Source organism: Columba livia, chromosome 2 (genome assembly GCF_036013475.1).
Source record: "Columba livia isolate bColLiv1 breed racing homer chromosome 2, bColLiv1.pat.W.v2, whole genome shotgun sequence".
In the NCBI taxonomy this organism is placed as follows: domain Eukaryota; kingdom Metazoa; phylum Chordata; class Aves; order Columbiformes; family Columbidae; genus Columba; species Columba livia.
Window position 1 is genome coordinate 6,056,751 of NC_088603.1, and position 17,359 is coordinate 6,074,109.

The following is a 17,359-nucleotide window of genomic DNA, read 5'->3' on the forward strand; positions in this document are numbered from 1 at the left end:
AACTTTCAAATTTATGGACTCCTGAAGGCAAACCAAAGAGCTCTGTGTATGTGTCTTTTTTTCTGGAGACTGAAACAGAACTTCTACTTGATCTACAACACCTTGGACAAGGTTTAGCATGTTGTGAGGTGTTATTTGCTATTTAAAGATCTAGCTATGGACTGAGGGACATGAAGTGGTAGATGCTGAAGGAGTCCCTTCCTTTCCAGTGTCCTGCTCTTCAGTCATCAACATGAATTCTTTTTCCTCAGAGGAAAATGAAGAAAATATTAACCACATCTTGCTGAAATGTGGTGGTTTTCTGAATGAGGCTAGTGTCCCTTTCTGCAGAAAAGTAAACTGATGCACTGAGAGATGAAGTGGCTTGTGCTAGACCAGCCAGAAGGTCTACAGTTAGACCCAGAGGTTGGTAACCTAAGTCTGAGACAAGCAGTAGGACACAGCTCCCTGAGAAACCACCCAGTCACTCTCTAGGCTCTTCAGCTTCTCCCACACCTGGAACAAGCTCTGTGCTCACTCACCTCACTCTAAAACTGAGGCCAACCTGTGATGTGAATTGAGGCACAGAACTGAGGCTGGTTCATCAACTACCCCTCCCGTTAAGTCTTATGGAGGGTCACCACCTTTACTGCCTTCTCAAACAGAGGAAATGAGCACAGACAAATGTTCAGACCTTTCTTGGTCTTCACATCCTTCCCAGTCTCCACACACCTATGCAGGGTCCTGGATTGGGTGGTGAGAGCACCCTGGACTCAAGTCAGTTTTCAGACAAGAGGATGAATGATGCTTGCTGCATGGCTGTTAATCCACCCAAGTTGTAAAGAAGATGTAGGCTAAATCCCTCCAGCGATTTAGAGTGCTCTCACTTTGTGATTCAACTGGTTCATTGAGAGATGATTTCTAGGTACATTGAAAGGAAACAAGCACTCAACAAAAGAAACTCAGCCAGACCAAAGTAATTTTCAGAGGTAATGTTTACCTTCAGAATGCAGCAATAACAGTTAAAAAAAAAAAAAAGCCACAAAATATCTAAAATCTTGAGAATGTACAAAACAAAGTCATAATAAAAAGAAAATTGCTTTACAAAGTCTCAAAATGAGTTTAAACAGTAAACATGTATGAAAGCATGGAAAATCTAAAATAAGGTTTTTGTATATATTGAATAATAAATTACAATTCTAGAAATAAAGAAAGGAAAGCAGTAACCATTCTGACTCAAGTAGAGAATCTTACATAGAATTTTTCTTTCGGGAAAACAGCACTGATAATAACTGTAGGTCTTGGCTTGACATTTTTCAGTAGAGAGTACTTTCTAGGAACTGAAAAATAAACTGATAAATTCCTCCCCCAGCCCCAACAGTGACAGCAATTTGAGATTTTTTTTTTTCCTTCCTTTTCTTTTATTAATGACTAAGAGAAAACGTATCCAACCCACCCATCAATATGAGCATGTGTATATATGTGTGTTTAGGATGCCCTTGGAAAGTCTGTATTGAAATCAGAAAAAGAAGATAGTGTAAAGTTGTGTGTTTGTCAATGACCGGATTGGTTGGTTCTTTAATCAATCCTACCTATTCTTTCTTCTGCGTTAATTCAGAGAAGCCAAATATCCCTCTCCCCTCTGCCCCAAACACTCAAGAGGGAAGAAGCTGCCATAAGGTGCCCATGGATGGATTTATCCCTTGTGCTTCTGACAGTGTCCAGGCTCTGGGTTGTGGTGCAGAACCAAATCTGTTGGGTTGGCCAAGTGAGGGCTGTTCTCCTCCAGTGGCAAGGCAGACTGCATTTGTCATGCCTGTAGGCAAACACCAAGACAATGACCCTGAGAAGTCCTTAGGGTGTAGATGAATCCCTGTGTGTAATGTGGATAAACCAGAAGATTTTTTTTTTAATTGCGGACTTTCTTTTTTTGTCTTTTACAGTTCTCTCTTGCTCTTCAGAATTTCCTATTTCTTTGTCTTGGAGTTACCAAAAGTGACAAAGACCACTCCTGGCTCCTGAAAACCACCATTGGTGTGGAAGTCTTCTCCTGGGCTCTTTGAGTACCTCTGAAACACAGGTGAAGCAGATACCTCATAATGGGGATGAGAGATCACATCACATGTGGAAGATGTTTGTGTCTCAGATTGCTTAGTGACTGTGGTGGATGAAGTAATGATTGTGTTTCCAAACTGGTCCATTTCCTCGTACTGCTCCATGACAGTCCGGGTGGCTCCATAGAGCTTGGATCCATCAGGACCCGTCTGTAACTCCAAGATGCTTTTCTGCCTCCGTGGATTTTGTGGGCTGGGGACATTCAGGGAGCAGTAGTCCGAAAAGCCTCCTCTCATCCCACAGTGGCAGCTGCCTTTGGAGGTATCCAGAGGGCACCTCTCTTTCTCACTGGTCTGATGGTTGGAATTGCTGGGCTGTTTCACTGAGCTCTGCCCAACTTTTTTTTTTATGGTCTCAGATGTCTTCTCAAAGGGCGTTGTGTCATTCCCAGTAAACCTTGTTGACGGGTGGTTACAGGAGCTGAAGCTCTCCTGAGCAAAAGCATCCCTCTTTACTGAAGAGTCAGGACGGTCTGGTGAAGGGATGTCCCAGGGGGAATGTGCTGTCCTGGGTGATTCTGCTGGTTTCCTGGCAGCAGATTCAATGGTGATGAAGGAAGGTGAGGAAGGAGAGCTGCCGCGAGATTGAACAAGGCGGGGGACCTCTAGCTCTGCCTTGGTTGCCTCTGTCTTTTCTTCAACCTTTGCACCTCCCACAGATGCTGCTTCCCCTGTCTCCAGCGTGGTTCCCTCCTGCTTGGCTTTGCTTGAGACAATACTGATTTTACGGATATTGCTGCTGCTCGCAGAGCTTTGGGTGCTCCCCAGAGACTCCTTGAACAGTCCTGAGAGCCCAGCGATGTCTGACTCAGACTTGAGACTAGAGACAGAACAAAGAGCTTTCCTGATGGCCTCCTCAATGTCCAGGAGCCGGGCAAGTGTCTGCTCCTTCAGGTGGATGATCTCAGCACTTGCTCGCTCCAAGTCCCCGAAAACCAGGTCCACTGAGGAGACACTGTCAGTGTCCTCCTTTGCCAGTGTCTCAGCCCTATCCTGCTGCTTGGCCTGGTGGGCTTTCTGACGAACAACCCAGTCAGGAACCTTCTCAAAGAAGCTCTTCAGAGCTTTCACGTCCACTTTGCTTGTTTCCTCCTCAAACTCCTTCACTCGAGTCAAGATCTCTTGCAGCTCCTTCTGTCTCCTGAGATTCTCAAAGATCTCCATAGCCTCCTTGACATTGCCTTTCATGATCTCCTCTTTGTGTACTGACAGCCTCTTCCGACGCTCATCTTCTGTTTCTCGCTTGGGTTTTTCTCTCATAACAACTGCTGGCTTCTCCTGGCCAGGTGTCTCTGCCTCTCCATCAGGACATTTCAATTGCCTACTATTCACCTGCTGTTGCTCCTCAAAGGAGTTCATTGACTGCTGATGGAAGGACATTGAATGACACATTTGCCTTCTCTCATTCACCTGTTTCATGACTCTCTGACTCTCCCACAATCCATAAGAATTAGACACACTTTCTCTTTCCACCTTGGACGAGGCATTTTGTGCAATGTCATTTCCTCTCTTTGGAGGAGTGGTGTGGTCCACAGAGGAGATATTTGGCTCCATCTGTCCTGACACATGAAGTGTCTGTGCTCTTCCGGGACAGGTTGGATGTGATACTGAAGAGCACCCGTTCTCATCTTGGCACAGATCTATAGACTTCTGAATCATCTCATCCAGACACCTCTTTGGAGCTACTGTTTTCCTACTCGTCATTCCCTGCTCAACTCCAAAACTAACCACTCCATTTTTCATTGACTTTGAAGTTTCAGGTTCTCCCTTTCCTTGTCCTCCTTTGCTTGCCTTGTACCTTTCCTCTGCGATTTGAAGAGGGGTTTTGGCAGTGTTTTTTTGGAGCTTTCTCTCAGGGCTCATATCCTGACCTGTGACAGGCTTGTCCACAGATGTTTCCAAAGTGCAGCATTTTGCCTGAACCTCCCTGTGGTGTGATTGTTCACGTACTTCCATGCAGCTTAATCCCAGCTCTGTGAGGGGCGGCTTTGGCTTGCTGATCTCCCTCAGGCCTGGAGGTTTTGGAGGCAGGGGTGGAGGGGTGGGTTTGGTTGATCTGCTCGTGGTGTTATTTGCAGAGGCAGAAAGTGTCTCGTGTAAGAGGTGCTCGGGTTTTGGAGGGGGAACAGGTTTTTTCCTGGGTGGGGCCATAATTTCTGGTTTTGGAGGAGACCTGAGCTTCTCTGCAGGACTCTGATCACTGGGTTTGCAGGACAGAGAAGGGAGGGTGGGAAGAGGGGTCTGGAGTGGTGCACAGCATCCTGGGGCTTCATCTTTGCTGGTTGGTAGTGGAAGGGCACCTTCTCTGGTTGCTTTAGTTGAGGGTGGGCAATGCTCTGCTTTCATCACAGCAGCTGGGGGAGGAGGAGGAAAGTCATTATCAACCTGAGACCCTGAAGCCACTACAGCAGTCTGGTTACTAACGACTTGAGTCTCATTTTTCTTTTTACACACAGAATAGGAATGCCCTGCATTTCTGTATATCATAGCGGCTTTAAAGTCCCCTCTGGAGACATTAACGTTAGACTTTTCCAGCGACTGAAGTGTGGCTTTTAAATTACCTCGGACAACGTCCTCCTTTTCTACCAGGCGCTGTTCTGTGGCGGCACTTTGCAGTGCTCTGATAGCTGTCTGCACATCCCCTCTGATAATAACATCTCTTTCTTCTTGCACTGATTGCTCTTTGTAATCAGACTCAACAAAAGGGTTTAAAAAGGTTTTCACAGGTGTGGCAGTATAAAGGCCATCCTTAATGCTAACTTCTCTACTAGGCACAACTTGGCTTTCCTGGCTCAATAGTTGTCCTCCCTGTACTTCCTCTGAAGCACTGACCTTTTTGTGTGATGCTATGCTCTTCTGAGACACGCTTGTATGGGTCTTGGATGCCTCCTGGACTCTACTGGTGGTGGTGGTCCTGATAGAAGTGCTGTTGCTCTCCTGCATGGTGGATGTAGAGTCTTGTTGGCGTGTGGTTGATTGAAGGGTCATTGTGCCCTGTGCGCTGGCTGCCTGCTGCCTGCAGGCCATGTGGACCTCCTCCCTGTTTTTCTGTAGCTTGTTCTGGACATGATGTTGAATGTTTTTTGCCTCTGCTGTTGCTAGCCTCAGGCTTTGCATGGCAGCCTGAAGATCACTCCCAAGGGCCTTTTCTTCTGGCTGCCTCTGGCTGGCTATCCCCATCACCGAGCTCTGCTGTTGCCCAGCCACTTCTCCCCCCTGAGCCATCACTTGGATTGGACATACGCCTTGCACCATAGCTTTGGGTTCCTTCAAACAGGCAGAGGACGCTGCTTCTTTCTCTGCCTTCTTGCTGACGTCTGCAACCCTTTGAATTGACTTTGTTGTCACTTTAAGCCCCCCCGACAGAATTTCTTCCTTTCCCGTCACTGTGGGCAGGGGCTTCCCGAGACATTGCACAGTGGTGCCTGCCACACCTGCTGCATGCACAGCCTCTCTCTCCAGTGCACACTCTTTGCCCACGCTTTCACATGCAAACACCTTTTTTGCTCCCGCCATAGCCCCTGGCTCACCCTCTGCAATGACTTTCTCTACTTGTTCTCTGTTTGGTAAGACATGTATCTGAGCCCCTTGCACAACCCATGGGGTGCTCTCGTCTGCCCCCTGCTCTGCTTGGGAAGAGATGAGGGACTGTATCTCTGACTGTTGCTGGAGGTTCTTCAGATAGTCTAGATCTCCCTTCTCAATGCAGCTCGCGAAAAGCTGGACATTGCCCTTCTCATTGTCCTCACGCTTAACGGTTACAGTTGTTTTCTGCTCCTGGGAAGAAGCCAACAGGTTCCCTATTGTTGACTTCACATCCCCCTTGACAACTTTCTGCTGGACAGAATGGAACAGGAGGGAGTAGAGAGTCATTTTCACTGACCCTGATGCTGTCTCTTGTAAGACCATTCCCTTTTTGAGGGAAGCATCTTGACAAAGGAGACCCTGTAGAGCTTTAGCTACATTTCCACTCAGGTCCTCTTTGCCTTTAACAGCTTCACTCTGGTCCAGAAGCTGCAATGGGCTTACTTTGATCTTGCCCTCTCTATCCTCCTCCACCAGCATGCCCTCTGCTTCCACATTGGTTCTGTGAAGCAGCTGCAGCATGATCCTTTGCAAATGACCTCCCACAATCTCTTCTTTCAGGACCTCTGGAGCTCCTGGGCTGCTGAGCTGGTACTTCACCATCTTCACACTCTCCATATCATTGGCTTCAATGAGGATCCCATCATGCTGAATAGCCTGGCAAGTGCAGAGTGTCTCTAAAGTCTCCTTCATGGTCCTTTCTTTCAGTTCTCTTTCTATACTACCCTCAGAAGCACTAAATTTATCCAAGGGTGTGCTCTCAAAGAGCCATGTTGTACTTTTCACATCTGCACGAGGAATTGCTTCTTGGGGCTCAGCACTGGCCGTCACCTCTTGGTCCTTAAGCGTGTCCATTGGCTGGGTTTCAAACAACCAGGTGCAGCGTTTGACATCCCCTTTCTGGCTGTCCTCTCTCTGGACTGTGCTTATAGACGGACCTCTCTCTGCATCCCCATACAGGGAGTCCACAGGCTGGTTTTCAAAAAGCCAAGTAGATGTCCTCACATCACCCCGCTGAACATCACTGACACTGACCATCCTCACGTACTTCTTCTGGCCCACTTGCTGGGACTCGAACAGCTGCTTGTTGGACTGAACATCTCCCTTCTGCACATCGTCTACTGTTCTAGGCACTGACGTCTTTCCCACTGAAAAGGAGTCAAGAGGCTCTGTCTCAAACCTCCACCGGGCCGCCTGGACATCTCCTTTCTTGATGTCCTCTTGGGTCACAGCCCTAATCACAAATACCTCTTCCTCCTTCTTGATCTGATCCAGGGGCTTTGTTTCAAACAACCACCGGGCACCTTTCATGTCGCCTTTCATGATTTCTTCTTTCTGCACTGAGGTGACCTCATGGTATCCCCCCTCTTTGTCCTGGATAGCATATAAGGGTTGACTTTCAAAGAGCATTGTGCAAGACTTGACATTAGCTTTGTTTATGGTATCTTTCTGGATCTTCTGGAGCTCTGTCTCATCCACTTTGTCATGGATTTGATCAAGTGAATAGGTCTCAAATACGAACCTCTTTCCTCCAACATCTCCCCCCTTGGCATCCTTCTCTGGAGGGATTTCCTGGATGCCCTCAGAGCTGTCCTTCAGGGTGTCCATAGGGTAGTTCTCAAACAACCAAGTGAACTTGTACACAGATCCAGCTTCAATTGTCCCATCATCCTTTTGGGATGTTGGTTTGGGGGCTGTATCCAAGGGCTTAGCTTCAAAGAACTCCTTCACTCTGGACACTTCCCCAGACTGTATCTCCACACGACTGGAGTACCGTATGGTTTTCTTTTGGTCAGCTTCACTGACAACACTGCTGCCCAAGGGTTCGGTCTCAAATAGGTGCCTGACAGTGTTGACATCAACTCCTTGTAATTCCTCCTGACTGTATGCCTTACTGACTTGTAAATACTGCTCCTCCTGGCCCTTCAGGGAGTCCAGGGGCTGAGTCTCAAACATCCATGTGTATGATTTTACATCAGCTTGGGGCACACTGTCATCCTCCTCCTCCTTCTTTTCAGCCTTCTCATACAGAGTGTGCATGGGCTGGGTCTCAAAAAGCCACCTGCAGGTCTTCACATCCCCCCGCTGGGAGATCTCCCTCTTCACCGAGGGATGTTCTTCACCTTCCATGGCTTGGTGATGAATGACATCCATGGGCTGAGTTTCAAAGAGCCACTTGGCTGTTCTGACATCACCAGCCACCACCTCTTGTTTTGTGATCCCCCGTATTATATCCACTTTCTTGGTGCTCTCATCAAACTGGTCCAGGGGCCTGGTTTCAAACATCCATTTGTAGTTCTTGACATCACCACTGATGATTTGCTCTCTGCTTACAGAGGTGACTTCATGGAAATTGCCAAAGCTATCCTTGATGGCATACAAAGGTGTTGTCTCAAACAGGATTTGGTTGGCTTTGACATTGCCAGCTGGAATCTTCTCCTCTTCTTTGGTGACAGGCTCAGCATCAGCCTGCTTAATACTGTCTAAGGGAAGAGTCTCAAACAGGGTCTTGAAAGACTTCACATCACCTTTCACTACCTCTTCTATGCTGGTGGCTGGAATTTCTTCCTCAAATGCCTTGGAGATGCTGCCAAATGGACAGGTCTCAAAGACATGTTTTCTTTGCTTCACATCTCCCTTTTCCTCTGCTGAAAGCTCTACTTTCTGTAAACGTCCCACCTCAAAATTGTCTTTCAGGGTTTCCATTGGCTGGGTTTCGAATAGCCAGAGTGTAGATTTCACATCACCTCCAATGACTTGTTCTTTGGCTACAACACTTTCTGAAACTTCTCCTTTCAGAGAATCAAGAGTCTGGGTCTCAAAGAGCATCCGCTGCTTACTGACATCTGCCCCTGTGACAAAATCTGTTGAAGCCTTGAAATCCTGTTCTTCAACTGTGATTTCTCTGATGGCGTCCAGAGGTTGAGTTTCAAATATCCACCTTGCTCCACTGACATCTGGCCTTCCAATTTCTTCCAAAGAAATCCCACGGATTATTTGCACTTTGGAAGTGTCCTTGTTGATGGTATCCAGGGGCTGAGTCTCAAAGAGCCAGCGAGCTGTTCTGACCGCATTGCTCTGAATTTCTTCTCTGCAGACAGACTTGATTTCATGAATATTCCCAGATTTGTCTCTGATGGCGCAAAGGGGCTCTGTTTGGAAGAGCCTGATAGTTTTCTTCACATCGCCTTTTAGCTCCTGGATTTCAGATTTGAGTTGTAGGATGCTCTTCTCCTCCACGGAGCAGCAGCGTCCTATAGCATCCAAGGACTGTGCTTCGAAGAGCTGTCTGGCACCTTTCACATCACCTCCCTGGACAGGCTCTTTGAGAACGGCCTCCTGCACTTCAGTTTCATCCGAGTACAATTTGTTTAATGAGTCTAGAGGTTGGGTTTCAAAGAGCCACCGGGCAGTATGCACATCCCCCCTGGCAAGGTCTGTTTCAGAATCCTTGGCTAGTGTTGACAGACCATCACTGTTGATTGACTGGTTTTCAAACCTCAGGGAAGTACTTTTCACATCCCCACCAGGAATGATCTCTTCTTCTGCCAGCTTCTTTGTGGCTTGATGGTCCCCAATGGAGTCAAGTGCCCAGTTCTCAAAGATCCATCGCATTGACTGGACCTCTCCTGGAAGAACTTTGTCCAAGTTCACAGATGCCTGTGCATTGGGATCTTCAGTATTCAGCATTTCTGCCAGGTCCTCAGTCACAGCTTCTTCCAAGTTCTTCCTGAGCTCAGGATGCATGTGTCTGTAGAGCCTTTTCAGCTCGTTCACTTGACGCTGCTGGTAGAACTTGGAGAAGGCTTGCTTTGGAGGAGGCACAGGGAGTGGGTTGGGATCCTGATTCCCTGGAGCGATGACCTGGACTGAGCCAAGGGCAGGGGCAGGTGGGGGCGGTAAGTCATCTTCCATTGTCTTGATGGCTATGTTAGATGATTTCTGAGCCTCTGCCATCTTTAGGGAAACAGTTTTAAATGTCAGCATCATCTCTTACCACCCAATCCCGTGGCTGTTAGTACTGAGAACAGCAAAGGCAAGAAACAGCCAACAAGGGAAATCCATACACCTACTGAGCTCCATACCTTTGGTTGAGTAGCACACAAAGCATCACACCACTGCACACACTTCAGGCTTCATGTTAGCTCTGGTTCCACAGCAAGGCACTCTAAAGCAAATTTCTAATCCAGGCATGTGTTGTGGTTAGTCTACAGTCCCCAGGATTCAGTCCAGCTCCAGTGTATCAGAGATGCTCTATTTGGACTGCATCAGCAAGCAAAGAATGACCACAAGAATAACATGAAGAAAGCTGTCTTAAAATAGTGAGCTAAAAGTTAACTTCTCCCTCCCATTCCCAACGTCCAGGGCAGTGTGAGGACCTGCAGAGAGTCTGAGAACATAGGACATGGGTGCAGGAGAAAGCCAAGGAGCTATTTGTGAAGAGGTCTCAAGAAGAAAATGGAGTGAGGGAACCAAACAAAAGTGTCAAACTAAGCTGATGAGGACAACCTGGTTTTGGGTAGAAAGCTAGTATGGTGAGCTTTTGATAGCACCAGGGGCTGCAAGAGTGAGGGCCTGGGGAAGGACATTTGCCTGACTGACGATTTCTTCTGCTGGATTTACATGTGTACCTTATATCATAATTTTCATAGGAATAGATATACAATTAGAGACTTCAATAAAGCTCTTTTGACTTGTAGACTTGTACAGGCATGAGGCTAACTAAGGTTTACAATCTACTGGTATTAGCAGGACAAATTCTGTGCTCTGTTCGGAGGAAAAAGCAAAGCTGAGGAATGAGAAGTTGGGGAAACACCCATAGCTGGGGCCCAGAAAGGGTTAGACCTGCTTAGACTCCGTCAGTCTGAGCTCAGCTCAAATTCATGGCAGCATTGGTACAGAAGTAAACAGAGGGTTCAGTGGTGACAGGGTGGACTGGGATTGTTCAGCCTACCTTTGAGCCTCACTTTCTGCATTTTTTTCTCCTTAGCTTTGAAATCCTGGGTGCCCAACGCTGAACTGAATACCTGTGACCTGCCCTGGCTTGGCATTTATCCAAAGGGAAGGTAGCTGAGGCCTATAGTCATTATCTAAAAGAGACTGTAATCCTGGTGGCTTTCCTTTCTGTAAGCAGATCTGCTGACCCTTGGCATGCCTTTGGAGTTACGTCTGTTGAGTTATGCCTGGAATATTATTAGTTGTTGCTCAAAGCAATGGCGTGTGGTGTTATTTCACTCTGTTACACACAGATTGTTCTGGCTAAAAATAAGTATTGAACATTAGTAAAAAACCCACCCCAGAATGTCAACATTAGCATATTTTTCAGTAAGTGTAAAATGCAAATCTTTCACATAAGCCGACATGATTTGAACATGCTTTTTAAAATAAGGGTGTTTTTTTTTGGGGGGGTGGGAATCTGTTAAGAGCTTCTGAAGGTGGGGAAGGGCGACCGAGCAGCTGATAGCTATATTCAGCAAGAAAGTGCTCTGCACTGCCTTGTGTGAGTATTTAAATCACACTCCACCACAGTCCACAAATATTTGGTTAGATAACGGTGCTTATCGTTAACATTTCTTACCTTGTTTTTTTTCTGGCTGTGGGGAGAGAGAGTGGAATTGTCCTTCACAGTGCTCTGGAAAAGAGAGAAGGGGAGAAATGGCATCAAACTGCTCTGGAAGAGCCTTCTGTTATCTGTATATATATATATCTACTACAGAGACCTGAAAAACATTACAGGTGAGGTTTTTGGGTTCACTGGCGGTTCTGTACAGCTGGAAAAAAAATCTTATTACAGGTTGATCAGAAATATTTTTTTCCAAAAGTCAATGCACAAAGTGCCAAACACATTTGTTTAGAGTGATATCTGCAGAGTTTGATTTAGCTTGTAGTTTTGTTTATAATTTAACATTTTAAAAATAAAACTGAGCTATATTGGTAATTTCATTAAGGATTGTGAAATTAAATGTTTTGAAATTGCTTTTATTTTTTTTTTTCCCCTCAGACTTCTAACTGGTTGTAATTTTCCAGTTACAGTCTTCACTTATGTATTTTCAACCTGGGCTGCATCAGTCTGGACTCCTCTAGTGCAGAACCCTGACACACGCTCAAGAGACACAATCTCTGAGCAGGGACCCTGTGAAAGGGCGAGTCCAGGTGTGAAATCACATCCCACATTAGTCCTGGATCACCAGTGGAGCTGGGTTAATGGGAAAAACGTAGCTCAGTGCTTCATAACCCTTATAACCCGAATTATCCTGTGATTCAATGATTGGCCTGGAGTGGGTGATTAAATCCCTGCATCCCAGACCAAGGGCTCTAAATGAAGGAACACAGGGAGGTTGTATTGTAAAGTTATGATTGAGTGTGATGTATATGGACACATATATGTATGTATGTTGGAATGGGTATAGCATGGAGATGTATGTGTTGCTGTATGCTGAATATTTCCTCCATGGATGTGAGTATATAAATATACATGTGTAAATAAAGTGGGAATCTTATGTATGAAAAAGCTCCTTGTATGGGTTAGTGGATGTAGACCTGTGTGCATATGTTTGGTATGTGTGTGAATATAATATATATATATGTGTGCATGTGCATTTATATACATCATATTGGCACTTAGGGACATGGTTTAGTGATGAATTTAGCAGTGTTAAGTTTATGGTTGGATTCGATAATCTTAAAGTTCTTTTCCAGCCTAAATGATTCTATGATATACATACGTATCAGCACCTTTGATAACATATATACAATGCTTGCAAACGGCAAGGGAAAGCTGGCCATTTTTGGAAAAACAAACGTCACGTTTCTCCAGATTTCCCAAACCAGACATTTTCTCTCACCCTCTTACAGCCACTTGCTGGGACAGGACATTGTTGGGATGCCGCTGGTGGTTTGCGAGGGGGAGGACGGCATCGCGCGGTACCTACCGGCTGTGCGGGGCTGCCGGCGTGAGCAGCAGCGGCAGCTGTCTGGGGGAGATAGCGAGCTGACAGCTCCTTCACGGAGCACGCAGAGGACCTCCCTCGTCCTTGGTGAGGTATGCGGCCAGTGTTGTCTGATGTGTCTAAAAATGACCGCGTCCTCTCATCTGAAACAGGAACAGACATGCACGGTGAACAACGTGCCAAAGACAGGAGGGCATGGCCAGGATACAGTGGGAGCATCACCTGCTCAGAGCTCTGCCAAGTGCCTCTGCCTTCTGCACACTGATTAACCAAACAGCCCCCACCCTAAGGCCCCAAAATTTTAGGGTTTACAGCGGTCTACTTCTTCCTCACACAAGGATGAGGAGGGGCAGGTGCTGATCTCTTCTCTTTGATGACCAATGACAGAACCTGAGGGAATGGCAGGAAGATGTGCCAGGGGAAGTTTAGGTTGGACATGAGGAAAAGGTTCTTCACCCAGAGGGTGCTGGACACTGGAACAGGCTCCCCAGGGAGGTGTCATGGCCCCAAGCCTGACAGTGTTCAAGAAGAGACTGGACAACATCCTCAGACACACCCTGCGAACTGTGGGGTTGTCCTGTGCAAGGACAGGAGTTGGACTCAATGATACGTGTGGGTCCCTTCCAGCTCAGGATATTCTATGATTCTATTATATGAAAACTTAACATCATGACCCTTTACTTCATGGAGAAAACATGGACATTTCCACCTCTTTCATGGCTGAAATGAACTTTGGTCCTGGATGAGAATAACACATCGGGCAGTGACCTGATGCCATGGTCCTGTTGCAGGGGCACAGAGCTGCATCGCTGGACAAGGCCATCACCAAACAGGAGCAAGACAGAAGACATGAAGAAGCTAGACATGTTCAACTTTAACCAGTTCCCACTTTTTTTACTCCATTGCCACACTGCTTTCCCATCAACAAGCCCCACAAGTAGTTGCACCCATTTATCTTTACCTCTCCCCTGCTAAATAGTTTCAGAGAACTAAGAGATGAAGAGGCTGTGAGACTTAACTAGGGAGGTAGCCAGGAGTCTTTGACAGAGCCAGAGGACTAAACCCTGTTCTTAGCTTAGAGATCTAATATTTTGAGTGGGACCAGCTCCCATGAAGCCCCCACTGGTGCCTCAGCATGACATTTCTGAGATATTCAAGATATTCAGCATTCCTCCTACCGTGTTCAGACATTTCCCATGGAGATGACTACAACTGAGGATGTCCTTATCTGGCTCATGGAGAAACGGCTAGTCTGGAAAGAGGTGATCTATTAGCCAGACCTCCCAAGGGGTGCACAGAGAGACTGGCTGGTTGGAGTGGTCATGCACTTTTGGATGGTGCTCAGGCCATGCTCCCCAGTTCCCACCTGTTGTACTCCCTTCCCCTTGGTCATCATCCCCATAAACAGCAGGGGGTTCCCCTCCCTCTGAGGATTAGAGTTGTGTCCATCCCCAGAGAGAGGTTTGTGTCAAAACTGACAGCTCTAAAGCAGATGGGTTTATTTTTCAAAGAAAGAGACAACTCCAAATTTTTGCTAAGGAATTTCTCTTTTTGCATCAATCTGTTAGGTGTGAGCAGGATGGCCACCTCCACATCCCACCACAGCCATCTATAGAGCTTTACACCTATATGATGCATCTGAGTTCTCTAGGTTATTCAGGGCTGTAATTTCTGTTACTACTGTAAAAACACGAGAAGGTTCTCCTTTTATCTGCAGGCTTGCACTGCTGCATTTGGATTTAGTGCGGTATTTGCAATGTTTTCTGTTTGAACAATGGGCTCCCTCTCCACAAATCCAGCTATTGCACAGCCGGGAAAGGGCTGATGTACTTTTTAATATGTGCACATTAGAAGCACTGCAGCAATTCTAGCCTTCTTTGCCCTGAAATCTCAGTCATCGAATCACGAGATTTTGTAAATAACAAACTTAATTCCCCTTTTTTTTCCTGGGCTGTGAGTTCAAATTTTCAAGTTTTTCCTTAAAATACTGAAGGCAGTTTACTCTGGTTTTATTTTAAAATGACAACAGCTAATGTCATACACTAATGGGAGATGGTGCTTCAAATGCAACATCAGTTCCTACAGGGACAAACACATACCAAAAAGCCATCAAGATAAAAGCAGAGGGACCCCAGTGAGCTTGTTAGACACTGGCTTGTGTGTTGCTGGAAGGTACCAAACCCCAAGATTTCTTTTGTCCTTGGTTCCAGCTGCTTGTGCAGATGTACAGGTGTTTTGAGGAGGAACCAAAGCTGGATACATGAGGAAGCAGCTGGATGCAATACAGATATAGTTGCCCATTTCTTTCAGAGGTCAACAGGACACCGGGGAGGAAATAGAAGATATTTCCTTAATGCTTTTTTTTGCTAAGTCACCATGTGAATATGGGACATCTCTCCCTGATTTCTGCTATCCAGAACTTAAACACTGAGTCAAAATGAATTATTAACCTACAGCCAGTGGAGCCAGTGACACTGCTGGGACAGATTTGGTGCATCTTAAGACAGACTGCAAGATAAACCACCCTTTGATTGCATCAATTTTTCTCCACTCTGCTCAAGAAACCCTAGACTTTGGCTAGATCCTGGCTTTTCGAGATGAATGGTGTCCCAGAAATGAGGAGGAAAGGATCAAGGCACCTCTGAGACATCAACATTTACAGGAGCTAGTGCTGATAGCTGCTAACACAAGTCCCAATATCTGCTGCAGTGGGCTTCTCCCTTCATTTGAAGGCTCAAGGCACACATTTGAAAGGGTCCACTCTATAAAAATGAAAAATGGAGTTATTCGTAGTGAAGATACTTTGGATTTTGTGGTCTTTCCTTATTATGGCTGTACCCTGTGAGAAGAGCACTGAAGCATGTGCTGAATTAGCTGCAGAAAGCTTTGAAGAGGGCTTTGAAGAATCTTGTCTGTAAGTCTCTCCATTTTCTCCTCCATTGCTGAATTGCCTACTGGAAAGGCAAAAGGGGTCAGTCTGGAAAAGAGAAGGTTTCTTCCTTGCAATGTGATGTGGCTTGGCTAAACCTCCCAGTAAGAGCAATAGGGAGAGACGAGGAGAGTCACCCTTCCTAGCTTTAAAGCAGAAATAAAACCAAGCACAGATTTACAGCCTTTCTGGTTGGTAAAATGAACACAAGTTCTTGGCAAAGGCATGTCCACGCTGAAAAACCTCTCCTAAAATCTACCCCTAGGAGATGGGAGCCCTTCACAGCAGGGCAGGGACCCTGCTTGGGCTGACACCAGCATTACCGCGCTTAACTGTTTTGGTGCCAAGTACTTGGCAAAAGCATCCCCATGTCCTAGAGCTGGGCTGGTGGTTTTTAATGGTCTCCTCCCAGCCCAGGCTATGGATATTATCACTGAGCCGATGTAACTTGTATTGGCCCATGAGCCCTTTGAGTGAGATGATGAGTCACCATCCCTGGAGGTGTTTAAAAGACATATAGATGAGGTTCTTAGAGACATTGGTTAGTGCTAGATTTAGGTTATGGTTGGACCTGATGATCTTACGGGTCTCTTGCAACCAAAATGATTCTATGATGCCCAGTGGAGAGCAATGTGCCCCTCCAGCCAAGAGAGAAATGCAACTGAATGCAGATTTCTAGTCCATTCAGTAGAAAATAGCACAGCCTCAGTTCTACCCAGTCCTTCATCTGTATGCTTGGGTGGCTGAAAGGCCACAGGGCTTCTGTTTTAATGACGGATATAATTAGATACAAGACTTTTGTCGAAGCCTTCCTCTTATCGCTGCCTTTGTTATATTTTTTAATTTTCTGTTAGTTTTTGACATTCTTTTTGCAGTGCACAGGCTGTGCGCAGCCCGCCGTTTGCTTATCGCTTCTCACAAAACTGCCTGCCTTAGATAGGGGCTGCTCCAACCCACCGGGCAGGCGGCTGGCGCTGCACTTGGGGAATGTCTGGCTCTTGCCTGACAAAACAGGCTGCTGCCACCCTCCTAATTGCTAATCATAGATAAAAGCAAAAGAACAACAGTTCATTCTGCTAACAAGAAAGCTGAGCTGTCACATGTGTGCGGCTAATGATGTTCAAGCAGCACCTAAGACATCTGGAGAGGTGTGAGGATGGTGCCATTGCACAGCATCCCCTGGAAGGGTTGGGGGAGCTTCCCAGCTGGGAATGTTAAAGTAAAAACAAAGGATATTATGCAGACCTGGCTTAAGGCATTATTTGTTGCGTATGAGATGGAGGGTATGGAAATCCAGCTTGAGATCTGTGCCAGGCTCCACGTTTCTTCCTCTCTGAGCAAAAGGGCCCTGCTGGCATGTTCGGCATCCACTCCAGCACTGAGTGATGCATCCCCTGAGGCACTGATTGACTAGCACTGGCTGTGGCCCCGGGGGTTTTAAACCTGATACTTCAAGCATTAAAGCATCGTCCCTTAGCTAAAATGGAATAAACGAGCTCCTAAGGACCCCCTCCTCCCATCCCACCCAACAGACTAACGGACGGCACCACAGCCAACAACCCTGATGTCCAAATGAAGGATATGGGGAATGCTTCTCCCTGCTGGGGTTTGCCGGCAAAATGTCCTTCATGCCAGCGTCTGGTGCCAGATGAATCTGCACATTTCATGTGAGGGGCTGCAATGTTAGGACTGTCCAAAGAGAGCAGCTGCCGGGGTTTCTTAAGCTCTTCCATTGCCCCACATATGTGCAGCTCGGGCTCAGTTTACAGACCCCCTGACCCATCAACCATGTCCCCTGAGAG

The 17,359-nt window shown here is 46.5% G+C and overlaps 1 protein-coding gene across 8 annotated transcripts in view; it reads right to left on the minus strand.

The window, feature by feature from the left end:
* Positions 1 to 956: 956 nt before the first annotated feature.
* The window catches only part of XIRP1 (xin actin binding repeat containing 1), a 36,236-nt gene continuing 19,833 nt past the window's right edge, over positions 957 to 17,359 (minus strand). For 7 of the 8 annotated variants that reach the window (XM_065050370.1, XM_065050365.1, XM_065050367.1 and 4 more), the window contains 3 exons: positions 12,611 to 12,771; positions 11,257 to 11,310; positions 957 to 9,635 (listed from right to left, as the gene is read on the minus strand). In XM_065050370.1, coding sequence (XP_064906442.1) covers positions 1,947 to 9,635; positions 11,257 to 11,310; positions 12,611 to 12,771 — 7,904 coding nt within the window. In that variant the 3' untranslated portion in view covers positions 957 to 1,946. The remainder of the gene's footprint in view (positions 9,636 to 11,256; positions 11,311 to 12,610; positions 12,772 to 17,359) is intronic. The other variant, XM_065050372.1, reaches the window with a different exon arrangement.